Source organism: Ursus arctos, unplaced genomic scaffold (assembly GCF_023065955.2).
Source record: "Ursus arctos isolate Adak ecotype North America unplaced genomic scaffold, UrsArc2.0 scaffold_10, whole genome shotgun sequence".
Lineage (NCBI taxonomy): Eukaryota > Metazoa > Chordata > Mammalia > Carnivora > Ursidae > Ursus > Ursus arctos.
Window position 1 is genome coordinate 43,086,962 of NW_026622764.1, and position 26,886 is coordinate 43,113,847.

Below are 26,886 nucleotides of genomic sequence, written 5' to 3' on the forward strand. Positions count from 1 at the left end.
ATTCTCTTATGGGTTTTGCTGACTACCTATCATAATGTATAAATTTAATTCAATAGATTAAATAATAAATTTAATAGAGTGTTACTATAAAGATAATATGAAAATACTTCCAATGGGGTAACTGCAAGGTTGAAAAAAGAATATTCATTTACTTACCCCTAAATTTCAAACAATTTTTATAACTCTTCAATAAAATCCAAAAGCCAATCCCAATTATGGAAAACATACAGCTATAGAGATAGGTGGAAGGAGAGAGACTGGAAAGAAATATATACACAACATAACTATAATTATGGACAGCCTTAATATCCTTATTTTACTTTTGTCTTGTGAAGTGTTCCACAATATACATTACTTTTATCAACAGGAAAAGTTATTTTGATACAACTGTCAAAAAGCTATAACCTAGCTGGAGTTCCTATGTTAATGAAGTGATTTGTTTTAATAAATATGATCAGTATTTTCTGCTATTATATATCTACTGTAAATGTTATGAAATTCTATAACTAATCACTGGGGGGAAATGGGAATTTTAATTGTGTTTTTTTTCCTTTTTTGTTGGATTCTGTATAATAGATGTTATAAGAAACATGTATTTCTAAAAATTGGGCTGATAAGAGATTACCGAATTCAACAAACATCACTGCAACTTAAAATACACAGTAAAAACAAAAGATGTCCTCCGTATTACTTAAGACCCAGTTTATTCTGTAAGACATTTTTCATGAAAGCTTCTAGATTTAAAATGTTTATAAGTTAATAAACAAAACCTACATTGAGAGCAATCAGGATGATGTCATTTATATTGACTTTGTCAGGAGAACTTGTGCAAGCTTCAATGCCTTCATCTGAAAGATACCTGTTAAAATAAAATAAATGGCTTAATATTTCCTAAAATCAAAATTAACCAAAATTATATTCTTAAGTCAACATGCAATTTTGTTCTGTACTAAAAAAGCTTCTACTATAAATACTAAGGAAAGAGCTCTGGATATTCCCTGTTTATTTATCATCTCTGATAGGACAGAATGAGCGATGCATATTTTCCCTCTTTTGTATCCTTAAAGGGATGTTGTGTCAATAAAATTATCCATATGCTTTCTGAGAAAAGCTATTTAAATATCAAAATACTTCTTAATGGATGTATGAGCTACTCTTACTATTATGCAAATATAATATCTGACTCAGTATTTGTTAATACAGAAGTTCTTAGAGACTTGAGATGTACTATAAAAATAGAACTAAAAACAACATAGATTTAAACTTAATCTCTGACAATTTCCTCTGTCCGCTACTTTCTCATATTATCTTCTCAAGTCCCCTTTCTTGGACGTAACATTCCTGAGAACACTTGAGTAAATATTACTGACTCAAAGTGACACAAAAATGGGCAACTTTTTAGCTTTTCCTGTTCTCTTTGCAGTTTTTTTTTTTACTCATTATCTTAATGCCTTTTGATCTTTTATTCAGTCTAAACCAACCACACATTTGTTGCAGACAATAATTAATTTAAGAGTAAAAAGATTATTGAGTCCAGGGAGAGAATCATTTCTACCCACCATTCATGCCCAATTCAGACATTTTTAAATTCTTTGATAAATTCTAGAATTCAGGTATCATCCCCCCAAAAGTCCACCTGTACAAATGCCCATTAACATCTCACATCTTTTACCCTTTTTTAAAAGATTTTAAGTAATCTCTACATCCAATGTAGGGCTCAAACTCATGACCCCAACTGAGATCAAGAATCCCACACTCTACCAACTGAGTCAGCCAGGCACCCCCCATTTCACACCTTTTATAATCAGTATCAACTCCTTTAACCAGAGGGCTGGTGCCAGCATTGCCGTTGTAGACATTCTCCCACTTAAAAGATACAGAAGTGTTGGTCTGACAGAACTAATTCAAGCTCATTCCCGATGGCCAGCAATTCCACCATCAATCCCCAACATCAGACAGATTCTAAGACGCTTACCAATGTAACCTCTACCTGGAGACAACAACCAAAGAACGTGTGCCTTTAAGAAACAGAGATTGAATAATTTCTCAAAAATGAAGGAGCAAATACAATGTAAATTGAAGAATGCAAAAGAACAATAAGAGATTAAAGTTGATAAGCCTAAGAACAAGACCAAAGCAAGAATGTATTTAAAAAAATTACACAGTATTGAGTTTAAGACCATGGCAGTGCTAAACTACAATGATAAAAGAAGGCAAGTAGTTAACCCGGTTACAGAGAACAAATAGAAGTGATAAGTATGTACATGAGTCAGTAAGAATGAATGGAGAGGAGACAGTAATAATAGTACATAAGAGACCAAGGAATACAAATGTCTACAGTCAGCATGGATAGTTAAAACACTGCTTAAATTCAAAATGGCTGTTAATTTCCTTATTATGTTGTTAAATTTTCATTGGTCCTAACCACTGACTATATGTCATTAATCATCTTACAAATTCAGGTTTAGAAATATTAAGTCCCTATTTGTGTGAAAAATACTATGTGAGTCAGTAATAAGATTAGTAAAATGATGAAAATTAAATACCTGCCTTCAAGGAGTTCACCACCTCATAAACAGCACAACACAATAAATATATAAACAGTTAACATGCAAGGCCAAAATAATTGTAAACGACACATTACAGGGGCTCAAAGTGGCTAGGGGATGGGAAAGAGTGCACAAAAGGGGACAGTATGAGCAACAACATAAAAGTAAAAAGGGTGAAGCGCATTTTAGAGGTAATAATCATGGAATATTCTGGCTGGAAAATGGAGAAGAAATGAGATAGGAGTACAGGTTGAGATGGATTTCTAGAAAGCAACAGTACACAAAAAGATATTACCTTAAATGCTGATTGAGTAATTACAAAAACACAACTTTCAAAATTCCTACACAATGTGGAAATAGTATGCAATGACTAATAAAATACTTTGTTCTTCTAGAAAGGCAAGTCTTTAAAATTTAAAAGATCATAGGAAGTGAGATGATCTGAAATAAATCTTTAAAATAATCAAAATTTACCTCTTCAGTTCTACAGACGAGGAAAAGAAGGCCCAAAGATGTTAACAGAACTTCCCAAAAATAGAAACTGAAATGACACAAGTTAAAACAAGAATACCTCCTGACTCCCAGTTCATCAGTCTTTTCATTACAACATACAACTTTTATTTAACAACAATTGCTAATGTGAGAAAAACGATCTTCTCACAAACATAAGCCAGTATCTGTGCAAATCAATTTCCGGATTCCCTAGTCAATTTTATCAACATACACAAAAAGGGACAACCAGGGAAACTCAGATCAGTGAGCTCCACAATATATTAAAGAAGAATATATCTAGGGGCACCTGGGTGGCACAGTCGGTTAAGCTGACTCTTGGTTTCAGCTCAGGTCCTAATCTCATGGTCATTAGATTGAGTCCCGCCTCTGGCTCCAAGCTCAACCTAGAGTCTGCTTAAGATACTCTCTCCCTCTTCCTCTGCCCCTTGCCCCCAAGTGCTCGCTCACTCTCTCTCTCTCCCAAATAAATCTTAGAAAAAAAAAAGTCTAGTTTCATAGGGAAAGATCAGAGAACTAATATTAATAGAGATTCAAATATTATAAAAACAATAAAAATACCTATCACTACATAATATAAAAAGGGAAACTCCAACAAAAATTATAAAGGAAGAAGCCATAAAGGGGTGGAAATTTGACTTTATACATGTGTAAGTCAAATATCATGTGATTTCTTTCAAATAATGCCTCTAAAAGGCCTCCTGAATATAACAAATTCTAAAATGTGGCTCAGTCTCAATATCCACATCTTACAAGTCTCCCTTACTCAGCCTTCACATTTTGAAAAATCAAAGGATTTAGCCTTACAGCTATACTCCTATCAAGGAACAGGAGACCCATTCATAGCTCTCCCCAGTAACAGCTTGGTGATCCTTCTGTAAATACTGTACCATTTTCACTGAAGGACTGAATCTAAATTAACCATTAACTTGGGACTTAGAAATTCATCCTTTTGTTTTTGTAAACATTTAAAACTCCAACACTATCAATGAATAAAACGAACAAAAAGTAATAAAACAAATAATAAAAGTCAAATTCCCAAATTGGCTTCAAGATGCATCACAGTAATACAGTAACTGAAAGAACAAAACACAAAATTCAGCAGCCTTAATGTGAGAAATTTTGGGAAAGAAAAGAACTGAAAAATTGGAGCAAGCGTGCCAGATCTGATCCCTGTACACATCTGCATGATGGACCTGGAGGGAAGAGAATTAGAATCAGTTCCCATGTACCATCTCTGAGCACGTAACACCCAAAGGCATATAGACCTTAAAGAAGAAACAAACCCCAGAGAGCTCTTGTTTACTAAAACAGCAAAAGCACACATTTTTCCATTCTAGTGAAGATTTTGGAACAGTAATGTTATAAAATCAGTCATTACTATCCTGTACTAAAAATACATTGAAATACATTTTATTGACAAGCAAGGCACTAAAGGGCTAAATTTCTTCATGATACAGAATAGACTAACATTTCTCAATAATTTTAACTTCAAATAATGCCATTTTAAATCACAGTTTAATAAGTACTCAAATTAAAAAAGAGATTTTGAAATTGCTTTTTTATAAGTAGAAGATATTAAAATTCCATCTTACTAAGAGTCACTTAATTTGTAATCCTGAGCAACTCTTTTCACTTTAGGAGTAAAAGCTCCAGAATTAATTATTATCCACCAATTTGGGGGAGAGGGATTTCCTATTGCAAGTAACGAATATATTCAATGAGAAGGGTCACAGCCTAAGTGCTACCACCAGAACCATCTTCATTTCATGTTCAAAAGTCACCTGGGCAGGGGCGCCTGGGTGGCACAGCGGTTAAGCGTCTGCCTTCAGCTCAGGGCGTGATCCCGGCGATCTGGGATCGAGCCCCACATCAGGCTCCTCCGCTATGAGCCTGCTTCTTCCTCTCCACTCCCCCTGCTTGTGTTCCCTCTCGCTGGCTGTCTCTATCTTTGTCGAATAAATAAATAAAAAAAAAAAATCTTAAAAAAAAAAAAAAAAAAAAAGTCACCTGGGCAAATAGAAAAAACACACCCAAACTAAAACTCAAAAATCTCAATTGATAGAAAACTGTGATAAAACAAAAATTATTATTTTAATCTCATTTATTTGATTGAGATAGTGGATCGCCATTAACACCTCTTACTACCAATAAGGGAAAAAGACAGCCAATTTCCCTTTCATTCATTCCTCTGAAAGCAGGTAAAATCTTTGAGTCTAATAATTTGCTGGCTATGATGGACACATAATGAGGAGGACAAAGACAAACTGAAGACTACATGCCTGATCAAAAGGGAGCGGCCTTAACTTACCTCCAGTAGACTGTCTATGGGAGGAGAGGTAAAGCAGACAATGCAGGTAGTGTCAGATCTTCTCATTTTTAGCTTTTAGTTTTTTATAAAGCAATATATAAGCCAAACAAAACAGAGTTCAGCCTGCATGTGGAACACACCCTTTGTATTTACTAATCATATTAGTTCATAAAATTATCTGCTTATTTGTTCCTGTATACTTCAAAGTTGTCTCTTTCAAATGCAAGTTTGTACCAAAGTGTCTCTCAAATGATATAATATTCATGGCTGACTTCCTGTTCAAGCAAAAGAGTAAAAGAACTGTCTTTTGGGTCACTTTGTATGACTTTTGGGAGCCAATGAACACAACTATGTAGGTAACAAATGCTTTTATCAGAGTTGTCTATATCGGACAAAAAAGTGTCAAATCATTTCATTTGGCATAAATATTTTACAAACTGGACATATATGGAATTCATTCTTACTTTAGATTTCCAGACTACATATTTTTTTTAGGGAAGAGGAATGTTCTAATTAATTGGCCAGAAACACTAAAAAGTAAACATTAGTTTTCTTCCCCTTCACCCACCTCACCCATTCAAGCAGTCTGAACTAAGACCTGAATTCCTGAAGTATCAAAGACAGAATCTATTACTGCACATACAAATTAAATTGATGACATAAGAAAATTCTTTAAAATGCCAATATGAAAACATTCTTCCCAAATGGATAGGAATAAAATAAAAAAATAATGGACATAACTGGACAATGACAGGCATACAGTGGTCTTAACTGCCTCTGAATAAAACCCAAATCAAATAGCCTCGTATGGTTTTTGTGGGGTCTCTGATCTATATATGATTATTTGCTACCACATTGAGATTATTGGCCCAAATATGTAATCTAATTATCAAAATGGACATTTTAACAAATGAATTCCTGCTTAGACACAAAGAAAATAAAGATAACTAACTTCCAATTACCCAAGCTCATATGGGGAAAGAAGAGAATAAAACTTGAGATAATAAAAAAATCAATTATATTCAAAGGTATCTTTGTTCCTGTCAAATATGGAAGTTGGCAACCTACTGCAAATTCTCAAAACATTAGGGAAAAAAAATGTATATATATGTATTTTTTTTAAGTTAACTCTACACCTAGCACGGAGTTTGAACTCGTAACCCCAAGATCAAGTTGCATGCTCTACCAACTGAGCCAGCTAGACGCCCCGTCAACATATTAAAAAATATTTTACAAAATTGTCTGAATAAGGATCTCTCAATTATTCTCTCAGCCTATCCTTTTTCCATCACCATTGTATAAGTGGACTGTAACACGTTTGCCAAAAAATTCAGTTTTTGCTATTATTCTTATACCCCAAAGACACTGAAATAATAACTTGCTAATTCCCTCCTCTGGGGCAAGAGAAAATGACTTATAAATTCCTATTTATGAATATAATTGGGGAAAATACAATGCAGTCATACCTTATTTTATTGTACTTCGCCATACTGTGTTTTGCAGATATTGCACTTTTTATAAATTGAAGGTTTGTGGCAACCCTGTGTTGAGCAAGTCTATTGGTGTCATTTTTCCAATAGCATTTGTGTACTTCATATCTGTTGTCACACTTCGGTAATTCTCATATTTCAAACTTTTTAAAATATATTTTATTTATTTAGTTGAGAGATAGAGAGTGAGCGAGTGAGAGAGCACAAGCAGGGGAAGTGGCAGACAGAGAGGGAGAAGCAGGCCCCCCACTGAGCAGGAATCTCGACATGGGGCTTGATCCCAGGACCCCAGGATCATGACCTGAGCCAACGACAGCCGCTTAACCAACTGAGCCACCCAGGGGTCCCAATAGTTCAAACTTTTTCATCATTATCATACTCGTTATGATGATCTGTGATCAATGATCTTTGATGTTACTATTGTAATTGTTTTGGGGTGCCATGAATCACACCTGTATAAGAAGGTGAACTTAATAAATGTGTAGTGTTCTGATGGCTCCACCAACCACTGCTCACTTGTCTCTCTCCCCTCTCCTTAGGCCTTCCTATTCTCTGAGACACAATATTGAAATTAAGTCAATTAATAACCTCACATTAGCCTCTCAGTGTTCAAGCAAAAGAAGAATCACCCATCTCTCACTTTAAATCAAAAGCTAAACATGGTTAAACTTAGTGGGGAAGGCATGTAGAAAGCTGAGACAGGCTGAAAGCTATACCACTGCACCAGTTAGCAAAGTTGTAAATTTAAAGAAACAGTTGTTAAAGGAAATTAAAAGTGCTATTCAAGTGAACACACAAATGATAAGAAAGTGACACAGCCTTATTGCTGATACAAAGAAAGTTTTCATGTTTGGACAAAAGATCAAACCAGTCACAACATTCTCTTAAGCCAAAGCCTAATCCAGAGCAAGGCCCAAACTCTATTCAATTCTAGGAAGACTGAGAGAGGTGAGAAGCTGCAGAACTAGCCTGAACCTAGCAGAGGTTGGTTCATGAGGTTTAAGGAAAGAAGCCATCTCCATAACATTAAAGTGCAAGGGGAAGCACCACGTACTGATATAGGAGATGCAGCATAAGATCTAGCTAAAATCATTAACAAAGGTGGCTACACCAAGCAATAGATTTTCAATGTAGATGGAACAACTTTCTATTGGAAGAAGATGCCATCTAGGACTTCCATAGCTAGAAGGAGAAGTCCATGACTGGCTTCAAAGTTTCAAGGGACAGGTTGACTCTCTTTTTAGGGACAAATGCAGCTGGTGATTTTAACTTGAAGCCAATGCTCATTTACCATTCTGAAAATCCTAGGGCCCTTAAGAATTACACTAAATCTACTCTGCATGTGTTCTATAAATAAAACCACAAAGCCTGGATGATAGCAAACCCATTTACAACACGGTTTACTGAATATTTTCAGCCCAATGTTGAAACTTACTGCTCAGTAAAAAAGATTCCTTTCAAATTACTACTAATTGACAGTGCACCTGGTCACTAAGATCTCTGATGGAGATGTACAACAAGATTAATGTTGTTTTCATGCCTACTAACATAATATCCATTCTGTATACATTCTGCAGTCACGGAATAATTTAGACTTTCAAGTTTGTTATTTAAGAAATAAATTTGAAAAAAAAGAAAAAGAAATACAATTTGTAAAGCTATAGCTGCTATAGATAGTGATTCCTCTGACGGATCTGGGCAAAGTAAATTGAAGACCTCCTGGAAAGGACTCACCATTCTAGATGCCATTAAAAACATTCCTGATTCATGGGGCACCTGGGTGGCTCAGTTGTTAAGCGTCTGCCTTCGGCTCAGGTAATGATTCCAGGGTCCTGGGATCAAGCCCCACATCAGGCTCCCTGCTCAGCAGGAAGCCTGCTTCTCCCTCTCCCACTCCCCCTGCTTGTGTGCCCTCTCTTGCTGTGTCTCTCTCTGTCAAATAAATAAAATCTTAAAAAAACAAAACAAAACATTCCTGATTCATGAAACGGGTCAAAATACCAACATTCACAGGAGTATGGAAGAGGTTGATTCCAACCCTCTTGGATGACTTTGAGGGGTTCAAGATTTCAGTGGAAAAAGTAACTGCAGATGTGGTAGAAATAGCAAGAAAAATAGAATTAGCAGTGGAGCCTGAAGATGGGACTGAATTGCTGCAATTTCATGATAAAACTTGTACAGATGATGGGTTGACTTTTATGGATGAGCAAAGAAAGTGGTTTCTTGAGATGGAATCTGTTCCTGGTAACAATACTGTGAAGATTATTGAAACAAAGGATTTAGAATATTACATAAACTTAGTTGACAAAGCAGCAGCAGGTTTGAGAGTTTTGACTCCAGTTTTGAAAGAAGTTCTGCTATGGGTAAGATGCTATCAAACAGCATCACATGCTACAGAGAAATTGTGACAGAAAGTCAATCAATGAGGCAAACTTCATTGCTGTCTCATTTTAAAAATTAATACAGCCACCCCAATCTTCAGCAACCACACCTTGATCAGTCAACAGCCATCAACATGTAGGCAAGACCCTCCACCAGCAAAAAGATCACAACTCGCTTAAGGTCAGATGACAGCATTTTTTTAGCAATAAAGTATTTTTAAATTATGCATATTTTTTAGATACAATGCTATTGTACACCTAATAGATTATAATGAAAGACAACTTTTATATGCACTAGGAAACCAAAAAATTAGTTTGACTTGCTTTATTGTGATATTTGTTTTACTGTGGTGACATGAAACCAAACCCACAATATCTCTGAGATATGCCTGTATTTAACCATACTGAATAACAAAATTAGTAAGATAATAAAGCTAATAAAAATTGGCATAAAACTTGCTTCAGGTCATTTGGTACTGATGAAATCAATATATTCAGTATAGTTTATAGATACAGTTGGAGTAAAAAAATCACTGATGAGAATACAAATTGATATGCTCACAGTAAGTTGAATGAACCCATGGGATTCTGTCTAAATCCCTATTAAGCACAGTAATTAGGAGGACCAAAACACTACTAAAGATAAATCAGAAGAGGACATACTATGACACACAAAAGATAAAAATGAAAAAAAGAGGTCTTTTATTGCATTTCCATTAACAACCAAGTATTTCTTCTATCACTACCATTTTGTTTCTTTAAGTAGAGTGGCCATCTACTATGCCAAAATAACTACTACTGAATTCTTGGAATTTTTATTCCAACAATTACAATAAGGAGCTGAAACAACACTAGCTTAAAATTTAATTTTCTCTATGGTTTATCTATGAATGTATCTGACGAATAAAGTTATATATTATTTAAAGTACCTCTAAGTACAATCACTAGCTGTTGATCTTAATCAATATAGTATATTATTTTTAATACAAAATTTATCTTATCCAGAAATAAACTTTTTTTAAAAGTACATTAATTTTTCAGTTTTTAGTTTTTATGATTTCTTTACATACACAAATGTACGCTATTTCCATTTGGCAAATTTATGGCATTAAATTTCTTCCACATATACATATTTACACACACTCACACCTCAGAAAATCTATTGTAATTTCTACATTAATTTTTCAAATTGTTATAGTATCAAAATAGAAATACCAGAAGCAAAGATGCCATCATAAAAACCTTAACATTTTAAATGCAAGTTCTTCATAAAATTAACTAGCACAAAAACTGAAGGGATGAATATGCAAAAACTAAAAAAAGAAAATTTACTTAGTACTACAGAAGCATTTTTCCCCCTAAACAGACAACTTCTAGATATGTGAAGCATTATGAAAAGCCCTGATACATACCATGATCAATACCCTACTACTCAAACATTTCAGTGGCCAGACAAAAATTTTTTGACCCAACATTAAACACTGAAAGATGGAAATTAGAAAAAATTATAAGGAAAATCCTTTGAAAAGTTATATCTAGTTTAAACACTTGAAAGTGTTTAACAAAACAAAACAAAGCTACATTTACTTTTGTTAGGCACTTCCTTTAAAATACTGAAGATTAGCAAATTCTGAAGGCTGTACTACTTGAAAACACCACTAGGTGACAACCTTGCTTCACAAAGTAAAATATCATACTATTACTGAAAGGTAAGCCTCCAAAGATGTACTAAACTAGCTTTAAAATAAAGGATCTGACATTTACTGGCTTTTAAGGAATAGGAGAGATATCAAAGAAAATAAAATAGACTATTATAATTCTAAAATTTGTGTTTGCTATAAAGATCACTCAGGGTTTAAAAACAAACTCATTTAGTAAGCATTTAAGAGAAAGCTGATAAGAAAAAAAATTCAATATCAAAAGATAATTTTCTTTTGTATTGTCTCCTATGTGCATCCTTAGGAAATAGAGACTTATAAAAAGTACATATAAATTATTACAGAAATAGGCTTTTTTTGCTGTGGAGTAGTCACAAAGAGTATTTTCAACATTATTTCAATAGTTGCTTTTCTCTGACATCAAAATAAATAAGCATGACAATTTTAAGATAATAACCATAAGAAGACAGGTAACAATAAATTACAAACTTCTATTTTTTTTATAACCCATTTTCGGATATTAAAATATTTTCCTTATACATAAACCAACCTATGATGATATTAACCCAGAATGCTTATTTGGTATAAAAAAATTTGAACAGCTGAAGCAAGTAAAATTTTCTAAGTGATTCTTGTGAAATCCCATAATAGCTATATTACAAAGAATAGTGGCAATGGGAACCCATCTATGTTATTATTCATTTTTGCTAACCAAGCCTTCACATAAATTTAAAAGTATAAAATGAAGACTGTATATTTTTACCTCCATTGGAGGCTACAATTTATGTCCTTCCTCTAATTCAACATTTTCATACTTTAATTCAGAAGCACAGCTGAGGTTATGTTTTAGAAACTCATATCTTAAAATGTAAGAGTATTTGATAGTTCTGTCATCTTTTCCTCAGCACAAAGGTGATGATAGCTCTCAAACTATACGTCAGGTGGAAAGCCTCACTTCAGGCCTAATGCCCTGTGCACTGACTACCACAACAGGGCATGAGTACCTGCAGCGTCCATGTCAAGGGCCTCCCAGGATTAACCACTGGAGACTGCATACTCACTTAGGTTGTATAAGAAATCTTATTTAAAAACATAAGATATCATAGCAAAAATGAGAAGCCATTTCTATGAAAAGCTTGGAGAGACTGTCATGTGATTTTTACTGTTTAGTAAGGCAGAACTAGAAGCTCATCTCAGCCTCATCCTTGAATACATGTGGAATCCCAGGCAGTTTAACCTTTTTGCACCTCTGTTTCTTTTCCTAAAGAAAAAAAAACGGAGATCATACTGAAAATATTGATCTACATAGTTATTCTCAAGAATAAATGAGACAGCATGAAAAACCTAGCATATACTTGGTATAAAGTATATGCTAAATAAATACTCATTTTCTTCCTTCTTAAACATTGTACCCTTGGTGTTTGTTCTGGAAAATATTTTCAAAACATGATACTCAAAGATGTCTTCTGGGTTCTTAGAAGAAAGAAAAACAATAAGAATTGCCAAACAATAAAGGGAATTTTCCTCAAAGCTACAACTAACAGGTGTGTGTGTGTATGTTTCTTTATAGGAAGCCTGAACTACATATTTCTAACATTCTTACTGACAAGGAGTTCATTGAGAATAGAAGATAAGTGTCAGCAAGATGGAAGGAATTTCATTATTTAATTTGTGGATATCTTCCAATTTTACATACAGATAAATGTATACGCTTTGTAACAATAAGAAAATAAGTTATTCCATGAGACTGTGCAACTATTTCTGCCCAAAGCAGAATTTCCAATGCAAAATACACTGCCATCATTTTTGCCCAATCTACCATTTACGTCAAAATTTAAAACAATTAATGATAAGAAATAGCTGGTGAGTAATAAGCTTAAAATTCTTTAGCACAGAATTACAGTTGTAATAACTAATTTTAAAATTAGACATTTTATAATTTACTTATAATTTATTTAAACTAATGCCATTTATTTAAAACTTTAAAAATGAAAATCTACTTCAATTATCATAAGCAATATGGCAAATACCTACTTGTTGTAGTATACATAATCATATATTTTACCATCTGATAGTATAATAATCTTCCATAAATTAAAATGAAAGTGAAAAAGGCCTAAAATAAAAAAGAGCAGTCACTTAAATATGCTACCAAATTAATATTAAACAAATAAATGACTTATTTGTCAAAACAATGAAACAGCCCCTATACATATATATGTGTGTGTGTGTGTGTGTGTGTGTGTGTGTGTGTGTGTGTATATATATATGCCTCGTGTGTGTGTGTGTATAAGATATATATACATATATATATGTAAATATCTTAGCCCATAAGATATATATATCTTGGTTAATAAATATGGATTCTAAATTTTCATTTCTTTAAAATGCATCTTATATACAAAATGTTTTGTGTTGATAAAATTTTTGAAATTGAAATGCTGCAAATAAATTAAGACGTTTTAATTTTTACCTTAGAAGACATCATTTAAATATATCCCCATATCTCTTCATAGTGGGCTGAATGGGGATTCCCAAATGTGATAATCTCTGGAACTGGTGAATATGTTAATTTATTTAGAAAAATGGTCCTAAGAGATATACTTAAGCATCTTGAGATGATTATCCAAGTAGGCCCTAAATCCGGGAACAAGAATCTTTATAGGAGAGAAGCAGGGGAGTTCTGAGACAGAAACAGGAAGGGAAGAGAAACAAAGAAGAGAAGGCCAGGAGAAGATGGAAGCAGAATGGAGCGATGAGGTCTCAAAGCAAGGATCGCCAACAACCCGCAGAAGTGGGAGAGAGTCAAGTAACTGATCTGGTTTGCAGACATGCAAAAGCACATATTTCTGTTGTTTTAAGTCACCCAGTTCGTGGTAATTTGTTGTAGCAGCCACAGTAAACTAATATACCTACCATGAATTTAAGTAATTATTTGGGAAGTACTGATTCAATTCAATAAGAATAATTTTTTGAAAAGTAATCCTTTAGATTAGAATCTACATAGAAGTACATTTTCTATTCAAATTCAATGCCTTGATGCATTAACTATTCCTGAATAAATTCCTTAGGTGAACTTGATTGTTTTTTTAAATCTATAAATAACAAAATACAAACTGTAGAGAGGTTTAATAAAAAGCTGAAAGTTTTTCCCCAATTCTCCTTCTAAAAAATAAACAATATTAATAATATTAGACCTTGTATATCCTTGTGTATATATCCATACACATAAATTGGAGTGGAATTTAAAAGAAAATATTTGCTTATAAAAACAATCATTGTACATAAAAGTGTTTTACAGTAAATCTTTTCATTTAAGAATATGTAATAGCCAACTTTCATTTCAAGCACATGGATTTCCCCATCTCATCCTTTTCAACAGATGTAAAGTATTCCCTTCCACGTAGGCGCTATACCAAAATTTATTTTAACTATTCAGGTTGTTTCTAATTTTATATAAACAATACTTCCTTGAGTATATTTGTAGATACACAATAGAGGACAAATATTAATATTTTTATAAGAGATATTTCTAAAAGTGGTGCTGCTGTATGATATTATATTTATTAGAACAGAGAAAAAGAACTTTAAACTTTGAAATTATGAAATATTTTATGCTTCTGGAAATATTTAAATGTTTTAATAAAAATGTTTGTAAATAATTCCTAATTTTAAGAAATCTTACTTGGTGAACAAATATCCCTAAAGAGTTTTAAAATTAACAAAGCACTCTCAATGACTGAATAAGAATTTTGGTAAACAATATGATCCCTCCCCAACCTGTCTCAGAGTCTTGTGTGTGAAAGTTTATATACTTGACTCCTGGGATTCCCACACCTATTAGGGTGTGTGTGTGTGTGTGTGTGTGTGTGTGTGTGTGTGTGTGTGTTAAAAAGACAGGAATTAATATATGTTCTTTAAAGTGCCAGTTCTGAGTATAATGGAGTAAGAACCTACTGGATGTGTGATGACACCTTCTGCCCCCTGCAGAAAATACCCAAAAAGCTCAAAAAAATACAAAAATCAACTCCAGCTACAGCAAAGTGAGCAGAAAATATTGACGGGGAATGTATGCTCACTTGGATGTGGAAGACCAGGAGCTACAAGTTACTTGTGATATCTGGTGCTTTAAGTCCAGGACAGAGTACAGTCCAAATGGCAGACCAGCAGGAGGTGTGCACAAGGACATATTGACAATCTTTATGCTCTGGGGAACAGAAAAAGGAAGTAAAGAAACCAAGAGCACTGAAGAGTGGGGGGTAATCTGGTAAGGGAAAGACTCAAAGAGGGGATCTGCAGACTCTGTCTACCCACCTCTCTGACAACTTCAGAATGACCCACGTGCAGAACACTCACAGCAATCCAGCTAAAGACAAAAGATTTGAAAGGAGAATGAAATTGCTGCACAAATTAAGACTCTGCAGTTCATGCCAGCAAAAAAAGGTGCCATCTACAATTTAGGAAACAATATCATCAGTGAAAAGCAACAGAACTAAAATCTCCACCACTTAACAATTGGTAATACCGAGAATACAATCCAAAATTACCCAAAAGACAAAGAACTGAAAAATGAAACACATTCTCTAGAAAAAAGAAAATCAATCAAATTTGAACCAGATGTTGGAACTAAAAGACAAGAATATTTAAATAAATGTTGTAACTATTAATAATTAAGAAAAAATGTCTTCAATACATTAAATCTTAGCAGAGAGATGATGTTTCAGGGGAGAGACAGAAACATTTAAAAAAATCAAGTGAAAATTCTAGAATGGAAAATTATTTCTGAAATAAAATGAAGTTAACAGCAGGATGTACATAGTGGAAAGAGTAAGTGAATTATAAGATAGTTGTTGCAACATTTCTATATTTTATATAAAGTAGTACATTATTAACAGTAAATGCACTATGAAAAGTTAAAGATATTATATAATAAAATCCTAGGAAAACCTCTATAAAAATAATGCAAAAGAGAAACAATAGCATATGTCTACACAAAAATGTATACATGAATGTTCAAAGCATCATTATTTATAACTGCAATAACTGTAAGTAACCCACCCATCAACTGGTGAACGGACTCTTAAAATTGTAATATATTTATACCACAATAAGAAGAAACAAAACAGAAGCGCTGGGTGGCGCAGTCGTTATGTGGCTGCCTTCAGCTCAGGGCGTGATCCTGGCGTTATGGGATCGAGCCCCACATCAGGCTCCTCCACTAGGAGCCTGCTTCTTCCTCTCCCACTCCCCCTGCCTGTGTTCCCTCTCTTGCTGCCTGTCTCTGTCAAATAAATAAATAAAATCTTTAAAAATAAATAAATAAATAAAAATAAAAATACACACAATGGTGTGAGTGAATCTCAAAACCATGATCCCAAGTGAAAGAAGGCAGACATACAAAAGACTACACACAGCATGTGATTCCATTTAGATAAAATTTTAGAAAAAACAAAACTATCTGACAGAAAGTAGATCAGAGTTTGCCTTGGGTTGGGGTGAGGAAGGCTGTCAAATACAAAGGAGTTGGAGGGTGAGAAATCCATTTACACAACTAAGTATGTTACCAAATCCATCAAACTGTACTTTTAAAATTGGCGAATTTAATTGCATGTAAACAATACCTTAGTAAACATAAAAAAGGAGAGAAACAGAAGAGAGGAATCAGAATTTCAGAGAAGTTAGCTAATTTACTAATGATACATAGAAAGTGGCAACAATGGACAAAACAAAAGCCTTTGAATCCTTAGTACAGAGCTGCCTTACAGCTTTTTTTACTGAAAATGATGATGAATACATTCAAAATATAAAACCTAATCAACAAGATATGAGCCTAAAATTAAATACAAGTAGAAAGAAATAAATGATCTATATGTCAAATTAATAACATAACCACACTCAAATAAAAAACTAATCCAGTAAACATTAAATTAAACATTTAAATTAAACATTAAAAACTCTAAACAAATCTTGAACTCTAATAGGTTTCTTTTTCCACAGTGGTTTAGACGTAACAACTCTGAAACTTCTCTGAGCAAATGAGTAAATCTAATGATGATGTTAGGAATCAGGGTTCTCACTGCTGGAGAAAGGAGATACAAATATAGATGGTAGAAGGCTAGAAATAAACATCTGGTGTTGGACTAAAAATAGTAGTTTCAGGATAAACTCATGATTTTATATTTATACATCAACTTATTCGTTCTCATGTGTGTGGATTGTCCAGAAACAGCACCACTCATGTAATAGTTATATTTTCATTAATCTCATCATGAAAGAAGCCTTGATAGGACTTTCAATTTTAAAAGGGCAGTAACACATTTTTAAAATAATATCTGGCATATAAAACTCTACTGTTACAGATTAGTAAAATCTGAACATTTATAAGCACAAGGCCATCACCATTTTCCAATAAAAACATTTTCCCACTTTAAAGATGTACATGTCAACAAAGATGATATTTAATCAAATAACAGTCACAAATAACTAAATATATGCATTTCTATGAAACATATGTTAATAATAATCCTAAAATGAATAAAAGTCAGACTGGCAAGAGGTCAGGTTATTTGGGGAAGTATTATTTTAAAAACATGCCTATATAAAAACTGTACATTGACAAAACTGTATTTTGTGAATTTATTTTTTTAACTTCCATAATTTAGTAAATACGAAACACATATTTTGACAGTACATTCATCCTGCAGGTAATGTTAAATAAAAACTCAGACCTTGTTATTTTATTTGTCAAAAAATCTGAAACTTCACTGCCAACGGATATAGACACAAATACAGTTTCTAGACTGTATGTCAAATAAATGTAGTTTCTAGTGTGTGTAACAGCACTCATATATCAATTAGGTTACAGGAATTAGGTTACAAGAATTTGGCCTTTTACAGGACCAAAAAAACATTAACAAATAATTTTTTTTTAAGTTTCCTTAAAGCTAATTTAGTCTCATGAATTATTTTTTCTTCCCTCACAAAATTTTTATTTGGGACTTGCTTGGCACTACAAGTACTACAAAGTTAAAGTTCAGACCCATCTTCAAAAAGTCTATGGTCCAGTGAACTGGCAGACATGAAACCGAAAAGCTATAATGAAAAGAAACAAAAATATTGTAATGTACCCTGTTATGAATAAGATGAACTGGGCAGTTAAGTCTGCATGGAAAGATCAGGGTAAGTTCTGAGGAGGAAGCGGTATCATGGGCTGAGATTAGAAACAACACAACCGTCACTCATTTCTGTGAATGATAAATCTTGCATGAGTGCAAAAAGCTCAGAGTTGTGAAACAGGCAAATTGTATGGTCAAAAGTAGCGCCAAACTGTAGCATCAGTAATACATTCCACAACTGCAAGGTTAAACTAGTATATAGCATCAGAAAGTCTTTGATAAGTAAAAAAGGTATTGTTTGTTAATTTTATACCTTTCTCATTCGCAGTTTTCTTATTTTACAAATATGAAATTTCTTACATCATCCACCTTAATAAAAGACTTTATTTATAACTGAGGCATGTTAATACAATTCTAAGGCAGCTGATTATTATTCTACAAAATCCAGTACATCACCACTTGCCAAAACAACCAATCTCAGGATCAGTCTGGCTACTTACCATATTGCCCTTTAAGAAAGTCACAAGACAAGCTAAATATTAAATGCTCTGAAGAGTCCTATAATCAACAACCTGTTTTCTTTTCTATTTTTTTAAATTTTATTTATTTGACACAGAGAGAGAGATAGCGAGGAAGAGTGAACAAGAAGAGGGGGAGAGAGAGAGAAGCAGGCTCCCTGCTGAGCAAGGAGCCTGATGCAGGCAGGGTTCAATCACAGAATCCCAGGATCATGACCTGAGCTAAAGGCAGACCCTTAACTGACTGAGACACCCAGGTGTCCCATTTCTTTCTATTTTTTTAATACAGACTTAATTAGACAAGGGAACCTAACTTTGCCATTTAATATCCTCAGAACATATTTTATATTAACATATTAGTATGAGGTTTTAACACTATTTGTAAGTAACCCTAAAAGTCTCAACATCATAATGTGTAATTTTGCTAAATCACAAATTTGAAGCCCATCTGCTGAGTTGCTGCTTAACAGGAATGAGTCACAGAATTCTGCTAACCACCAGATATCCCCATCTTAGGGCAGCTCTTCAGTACTCTACAGTGGTATTCACAAGGAATCAGGCCATATCCTTCACCAATATGAGAGGTAAACTGTAATCCTTGTACACATGAAGAATATATTGTAAGCACCATGGCTATTTCCTTACATTGTAAAATAAAAATATTAAGTAACATGGTATATAAATTAGGCCACATGCATAATTAAATTCAGGATGCCTTACATTAATATATGACAAGAGCAACTAACACTGTTTACTAAGTGCTAGACACTGTTCTAAGTGCTTTGTTTATATTAACTTATTTAGTCCTCACCAGGTATATACCAGGTATATACTGGTATTACACATTTTACAGATGAGGAATCTCAAATATGAAAAGCTTAATTAAACTTGCTCACGGACAGTTTACAAAAGACAGAGCTTAGCATGCTAACCCCAGGAGTCTGGTCCCAATCTATGCTCTGACTAAATACACTTAAACCCAGAGTTAAAAAATACTCAAAGTCCACAGTCTGGCTTCAGCACTAACTCACTGTGTGAGCTGTGCTGTGTCTCAGGTCAGTCACATATAAAATAAGAGAACTGGAAGAGATATCTCTAATGTCCCATCTGGGTCTGAGTCATTAAAGACTTCTGAAGTCATAATAGGCATTTTCTAGCTTCCAACTATAGGTCCACCTCTCCAGGCTTGCTGATCCTTTTCCTTTGTTTCTTCAACCATTTTCCTGAAACACCTCATCATGCCACCATAAAACTTGAATTTTAACAGTCAGGATAACATTGTGAGAAGCTTCGCTTTTACAAAAAGAGTCCTTTCCTCAGACCTCTTCCTTTTCTTTAACTATCATGTGGATAAACTAGGAATGTGCTGGCTGTGTACAACAGAAAACCGGATTGGGAGGGAAGAGTTTCCTGGCTAATATAACTTAAAATCAAAGGTTAACTCTTTCAAGTGTCAGGCATGAATGGATCCTGGGGCTGTAGATTATCATTTTGAAAGCTGATAATTTCAAAGAAAGACTAGGATAAAACTACAGGTCCAGGATGCAAAGCACTCAAAGGAAGGAACACAAAATGGAAAAATTTATCAAAAGAACTTGTTTTAAAATCATGATTTTAAAAGTTAAAATTTTTAAATTTATTTCCTACAACCCAGCAATTCCAACTCTAGGTAAGCAATCTTGATAAAAATCTGAAACACAAGTACAAAGAGATCTATATAAGGATGCTTCACAACCCTGTTTATAATAAGAAGCACGGAAATTAGAAATGATCTAAATTGTCAATCTGTATGGGAATGAATATATAAAATGTGATATGCAGTATATTCACACAGTTACTACTACAAAGCAGTTAAAAATAAACTATACTAATTCACTTAAATATATATTGAGTGCTAGCTATACGTCAGATACTGATCAAGGTGCTGGTGATTCCACAATGAGCAAGACAAAGTCCCTGCCTCCAGGGAGCTTACAAATAGATCTACATACACCAGCACAGACAGAGGATAGAAAGAGTAAGCTGTGAAATATTAACTATATAAATTCTTAAATTATTCACTAAGCAATCCTACATATTATTTATGTACATATATAGGTAAATGTGTTCTTTAATGATCTTAGAGAATACATGAAAAAATTATAGTAGGGCTGCTTCTGAAAAAGAAAAGGAGAGAGTACTGAAGATGTGGATCAAAGGGAATTTCTATCTGAAATTTCTGGTTTTTATTAGGGAAAAAAAAGTCAATTTACCAACTAATAACAGTCAATTCTGGGTATATGCAACACTAGTATTTATTTTATTGACCTCTGTGCTTTATATACTGCCAAAAAGTAAGAGAACCTAGGAAATAATCCAGATGGTCCTACATCCAGTTAATAAAGGTTCTAAAAAGAAAAGAGTATAGAAGAAATTAGCAAGGAAAAAATATAACAGAAATTCCCAAAGCTAAACATATAAATAGTGACACTGAAAGAACTCAGTAAAAAGGAAAAGTTCCCAATACAATAAATGGAGGAAAAAATACCCAGATACTTAACTGTGAATTTTCAGGATACCAGGGATATAAAAAGAGGACTCTAAAAAACAGCAAATAAGAAGGAAGAAGGAAAAAGGAAAAAGAAATAAGAATGAGGCTGGCACCAGAATTTTTGTGATAAATGCCCTCAAAATTATGAAAAAAAATGCTTTCAACTTATAATTCTACAACTATCCAAAACATCACTCAGGTGTGAGGGCAAAATAAATATAGTATCAGACATGGAACGCCTAAGAAAATTTACTTTTATCCATCCATTCACAGGAAATTAAACTACATAAGGATGTGAACTAACAAGGAAATGGAATAAACTAAAAAAGAAAATGGAACAAGGAAATCAATCCAACACAAGAAAATGATAAATTGAAATCTCAAAAGAGAGATACACAGCAGAACTTAAAAAAAAAAAAAAATCACTTCAGATTAGAAAAAAGGGAACACTAGAAGGGAGCTGCCCAGTGGTGGGGGGGGGGGGGGGAAGAAAGCATTCCACACATGTGATAATTTTTTTTCCTCAATCTTACATATTAACATTTTGGGTTGGATGATTTTTTATTTTAGGGGACTGCTCTGTGCAGTGTAGGATGTTTAACAGCATTCCTAGGCTCTCCACACTAGATGCCAGTGGTGCTCCCCAATTTGTGACAACCAAAAATGTCTCCAGACATTACCAACTATCCTGGGGGCAGGCAAGGGTGTTGGGAAAATGCCATTAATTAAGAACCACTATCTTAAAAGAACTAAAAAATAAATAAAAGCAAGCAATGTAAAAAAAAAAAAATGGCAATTAGAAATTGCAGGAAGTACTAGAAGCTATATAAGAAAGAAAATAAAACCAGAGCTATTTACATGATTTTCTATACAGAAAATTTACAGTCATCATAATAGAAACACTATAAATTTAAATGTGGCTACAGTGTCAGCTAATATGAGAGATACGGAAGACTTGATTATAGTTACATAACAAAATGTACATATCCTCTATCTTGACATTGAGAAAATAAAAAGTAAGAAGTGAGGGAAGTAATGGGCTTCTAAAAATAGTAATATATTTATTAGGGAGGGCAGGTAAGTAGTTGGACAGGCTAAATATTCATCCAGCCCATGAATCAACAGATAATAAATTAAAACTTATAAAGTCAAGACAGCTTGATAAAGGCATATGATTTTGAAAGAGGAAAATAACCATCAGAAACATTTAAGAGTTAGGGGCGCCTGGGTGGTACAGCAGTTAAGTGTCTGCCTTCGGCTCAGGGCGTGATCCCGGCATTATGGGATCGAGCCCCACATCAGGCTCCTCCGCTATGAGCCTGCTTCTTCCTCTCCCACTCCCCCTGCTTGTATTCCCTCTCTTGCTGGCTGTCTCTATCTCTGTCAAATAAATAAATAAAATCTTTAAAATAAATAAATAAATAAATAAATAAATAAATAAATAAATAAATAAAAAAAATTTAAAAATTAAAAAAAAAGAAACATTTAAGAGTTAAAGTAGGATGGGGAAGAAAAGAGAGATGGATGAGCAGGAACTACTGTTTTGTTTTGTTTTATTCAAAGACTTTATTTATTCACATGAAAGAGAGAGAGAAAGAGAGGGAAGAGAGCACAAGTGGTGGGGGGTAGGCAAAGGAAGAGAGACAAGCAGACTCCCTACTAAGGGAGGAGCCTGACATGGGGCTCCATCCCAGGACCCCAAGACCACGACCTGAGCCAAAGTCAAACACTTAAACCAACCCAGCCACCCAGACATCCCAGGAACTACTGTTTTTCATTGTAAGTCCTTCGGTATCTTCTTTGTGTGTGTGTGTTTTTTTTAGCTATAAACATGTATCACTTTGATAGAAATTTTAAGCAATTAAAAAAAAAATCAATTAGTATCTTTTACAAGAAATTTTTTTTACATAAATAAAAACAGAACGGTATCATCAGCCATTCATTTACTGAAATTTCACTATAATCTAATTTTATAATTGTTATATAGACACTGATTCAATTTATTCAACAAATATTTAATAAAAACCTACTTTAATTTTGAATTAATTGACTGAAAATAAGTTAAATAAAAGCCAGGTTTGACCATATGAGCAATGGAGAGATCTTGAACTGGGCAGTGTCCTGATTAAAAGTTCTCCCTTGGGGCACCTGGGTGGTTCAATCGGTTAAAGGGTCCTGGGATCAAGCCCCAAGTCAGGCTCCTTGCTCAGTAGGGAGCCTGCTTCTCTCTCTCCCTCTCCCTCTGCCTGCCACTTCCCCTGCTTGTGTTCTCTCTCTCTCTCTCAAATAAAGAAATAAAATCTTTAAAAAAAAAAAAGTAAAATAAATAAATAAAAGTTCTGCATTAGGTATGTTAGTCTGAAGAGTAAAACAAATTTTTTTCAAGATTTTATTTATTTATTTATTTAAGAGAGAGAGACCAAGATAATGACAAATAGCGAGAGAGAGCATGAGAGAGCATGAGCAGGGAGGAGGGGAGAATGCAGGCTCCTCAGTGATCAGGGAGCCCGATGCGCAGCTCGATCCCAGGACCCTGGGATCATGACCTGAGTCTAAGGCAGGTGCTTAGCCACCGACTGAGCCACCCAGGTGCCCCTACAAAGTGCAAATAAATTCTATCACGCAAGTTTAAATGCAAAGTAATAAGAAATAATGTGTAGAATATGATGGTAGTTGCCAGAACAGGCAGAAGGAAAGCTGAGGCGAAGATAAATTGATGATGATGATGATGATGATGTTGATAACAATTATGATGACAAATACTGTGTCTTAAATGCCAGATATCACGCTAATTATTTGATATATAATATGTCATTTGTCATAATAACCCCCCATATTATTTATCTCCATTTTATAAATAAGAATATTCAGATTAATTAATCTACCTGAAATTATACATTTAGTAAACAGTGGAACGGTATTTGAGAGAAATGGCAAACTTAGTAAAAAGTGGCTGGAGGAAGTACTAACCACTATCCTATTAACCTACCTTAGGAACAATGTAAGTCTTGATTTATGATTCAGTAACTATACCCCACCTTCATAACATAAAGGATTTGAGACAGAAGGAAATAAAACAGAGAGGTAAGTGAAAGCAGAAGAAAACTGAAAGGAAATTTAAAACTCCATAACTATATTTATGGCAGATACAAGAAAAAAAAATCACAGAGTTCTTCAATGTTTTTTGTAAAAGGTACAAGAGACTCTAGTTATCTAAGGCCGCTTATAACTGGCTCAACATTTCCTAAGGAAAAAAAAGGAAGAAAAAAGGCTTACTGGGTCTATAGTTTGTTAAAATAAAACACATAAAAAGTTTATTTTATATATTTAATAAAATATAGCTTTTAATGGCAAATATGTACTCACTGAGAGACCCTCCTGTACTTTAATTCCATGCATTTAGCATTTTACCAGTTAGAAAAGCTTATTAATACCTTCTGGCAACCTAAAAATTTTTCTGCTCTCTTTCATTCTCTAGTCATTTATAAAAATATCAAACAAACAAAACTTGTGCTGGCACCTATTCCTGGAAGACTGCACTTTACATTTTTATCTTTCTCTGATTAAACAAGTAGCTATTCATTGCTAACTATTTGTTACATATCTGAAATGGTTAGCTTTTCATTTTTGTAATTAAAATAAACAAAACTTATTTGTATTGGAATCCCATATCTCAAAAATTAGTATCAAAGTCCAATTTTTATGCTGCATAAAATAACTCAAAGAAAAACATTATTCATGACTACTAATCTATGTTTTAATTAAATAACCCACTACATACACAGTATTATCAACAGTTTTAGTTAATGTCAATGTAACACGCATTAAATCCATTTATATATATAATCCCATTTATGTTATAGGAGAAACAAATACAAATAATTAGCACCCAAGAGAAATAATCTGTCTTTCTAAACATTTTAAAATTCAAATTAACATCTGAAAAAATAAGATAGCCAGAGCAGACTAAAAATTACAAAGTGGAAATCTAAAGAATAAAAACATTTCACTAAAGACAAATGAAAGTGCAATAGCTTCAAATAACCAGGAATTACCCTCAACCTCATTATGGCCAGCTAGAACACAGCCATTATTTTCCCATGGGTGAAATAACAGGGTTGGACCACATAGTCTCCAACTCAGCATCTCTATGTCACAATTATCAAGGTACATTGAAAAGAACCTTTCTTTGCTTGGTGATATTCTAGGGCAATGAGCTACCTTTTGTTATTTCAAATTAAGAGTAGACACAGTCAATATACCACCTCAAGTGTACAAAACTTGTAATATTGGGGCACCTGGGTGACAAAGTCGGTTAAGCACTGGAATCTTGGTTTCGGCTCAGGTCATAATCTCAGGGTTGTGAGATCTAGCCCCGCGTCTGGCTCTGCACTCAGCACAGAGTCTGTTTGGGACTTTCTCTCCCTCTTCCTCTGCCCCTTCCTCCCATGTGCATGCTCTCTCTCTAAAATAATGTTTTTTGCAAATAATAATAAATCTTTAAAAAATAAAAAGAAACTTGTAATATTGAAGGAAATTGTAAGAACAATTTAAAAATCAAGAGAAGAATGATTCATTGGTTATTAATTTCATGTTTTTCTCACTATGAAAGGAGAAAGATCTATAAAATTAGAAATATCAAGAAGAGAAACATTCCACAAAGCAGCAAGAAACCATTACCCTCAACCGTTCAACCAAAACAAACTGGAAAAACTACAAATTCATTGGTTTTTAAACCCATTAGAGAACTAAGGCCACAAATAAACTTCTATGAATTAAACTCTAGAAAATGATTAGTCCTTCATAGGAGAGAAGAGACCCACAGTGATTCCATCCCTGGTAAAGAGGATTTAACACACTTTGAGTAAGGAGAAATCAGCCGGACTTTTCACAAACTGTATAGCCACATATAGTCTGGCCTCACAGATTAGAATCCCAAGGATTTCCAGCCACAAGCAAGTCTGCAACTACATGCCATCTCACACTGGTCTTCACCAAGTGCTCAGGTATTGTTATCCAAAAGCTGCAATGGGGAGGGGGGTGGAGAAAGAGAGCAGGGTAGAGACAGAAGTCCATCAGATCTACACTGGACTTTTAGCTACAGAAGAGTGATTCCAGGGCAGGGAATCTGAGAGGTACCATCTGAACACAACAGGCTTTCAGCTACAAATGACTATGGGCAGGGCAGGAGAGAAGAAAGAACTTCTCATCTCCCCCCACTTTTCCCACTCTTGAATCTCCAGGTACTCTAAGTTTTCAACTCTAGGAATAAGGCAGGGGATGAAAGTAACCATTCCAAAGCCTTCCAGGCTTTAACAGAGGAAAGACACAACAAGGCTGAAAGAGGCATAAAAAGCAGAATATGAATCATGAGTCTGACAAGTTAGACAGCAAAACACAGAGAAACAGTACTCCCACAGTTTTAAAGCTGGCAGCTTAGCTATGAAGCAGGAGTAGATCCCTGGAATTTGCCAGTGTTTGGATTCCAGGTCCCATTAAAGAGAGACTTGTGACCCTATCCTCACAGCATCTGAATCACTGGTGATCTGCTGCAAACTAACACTGAAAAAAGAAAAAAAAAAAAGGTCACAATAACCACCAAGCTGATTAACTCATCCCTCTTCAACCCTACTACTCCAGATCCAGAAGGGCATTTAAAACGAGTGTTATTTATTTCATTCTCTACCGTTGTTTTATACAAAAACAATGCAATAAAAAGTTACATGGCACACAATAAAGCAAAAGTAGATAAAACAATCAAAAGAAACAAAACAGTAGAAACAGAACAGAGGTAAGTCAAATGTCAAAACTGGTAGGCACTTGG

The 26,886-nt window shown here is 34.1% G+C and overlaps 1 protein-coding gene and 1 pseudogene across 9 annotated transcripts in view; one reads left to right on the top strand and one right to left on the bottom strand.

Annotated features, from left to right (window-relative positions):
- The window catches only part of TDRD3 (tudor domain containing 3), a 164,176-nt gene that overhangs the window by 108,526 nt on the left and 28,764 nt on the right, over window positions 1–26,886 (bottom strand). For 3 of the 9 annotated variants that reach the window (XM_048215525.2, XM_026493380.4, XM_048215526.2), the window contains exon 2: window positions 775–859. In XM_048215525.2, coding sequence (XP_048071482.1) covers window positions 775–859 — 85 coding nt within the window. Of the gene's footprint in view, window positions 1–774; window positions 860–1,795; window positions 1,879–3,023; window positions 3,091–4,843; window positions 4,986–15,213; window positions 15,306–26,886 lie in introns of those variants that run through there. The other 6 variants (XM_048215524.1, XM_044381854.3, XM_048215527.2 and 3 more) reach the window with 5 other exon arrangements.
- LOC125281785 (tigger transposable element-derived protein 1-like) lies at window positions 2,182–9,421 on the top strand (annotated as a pseudogene).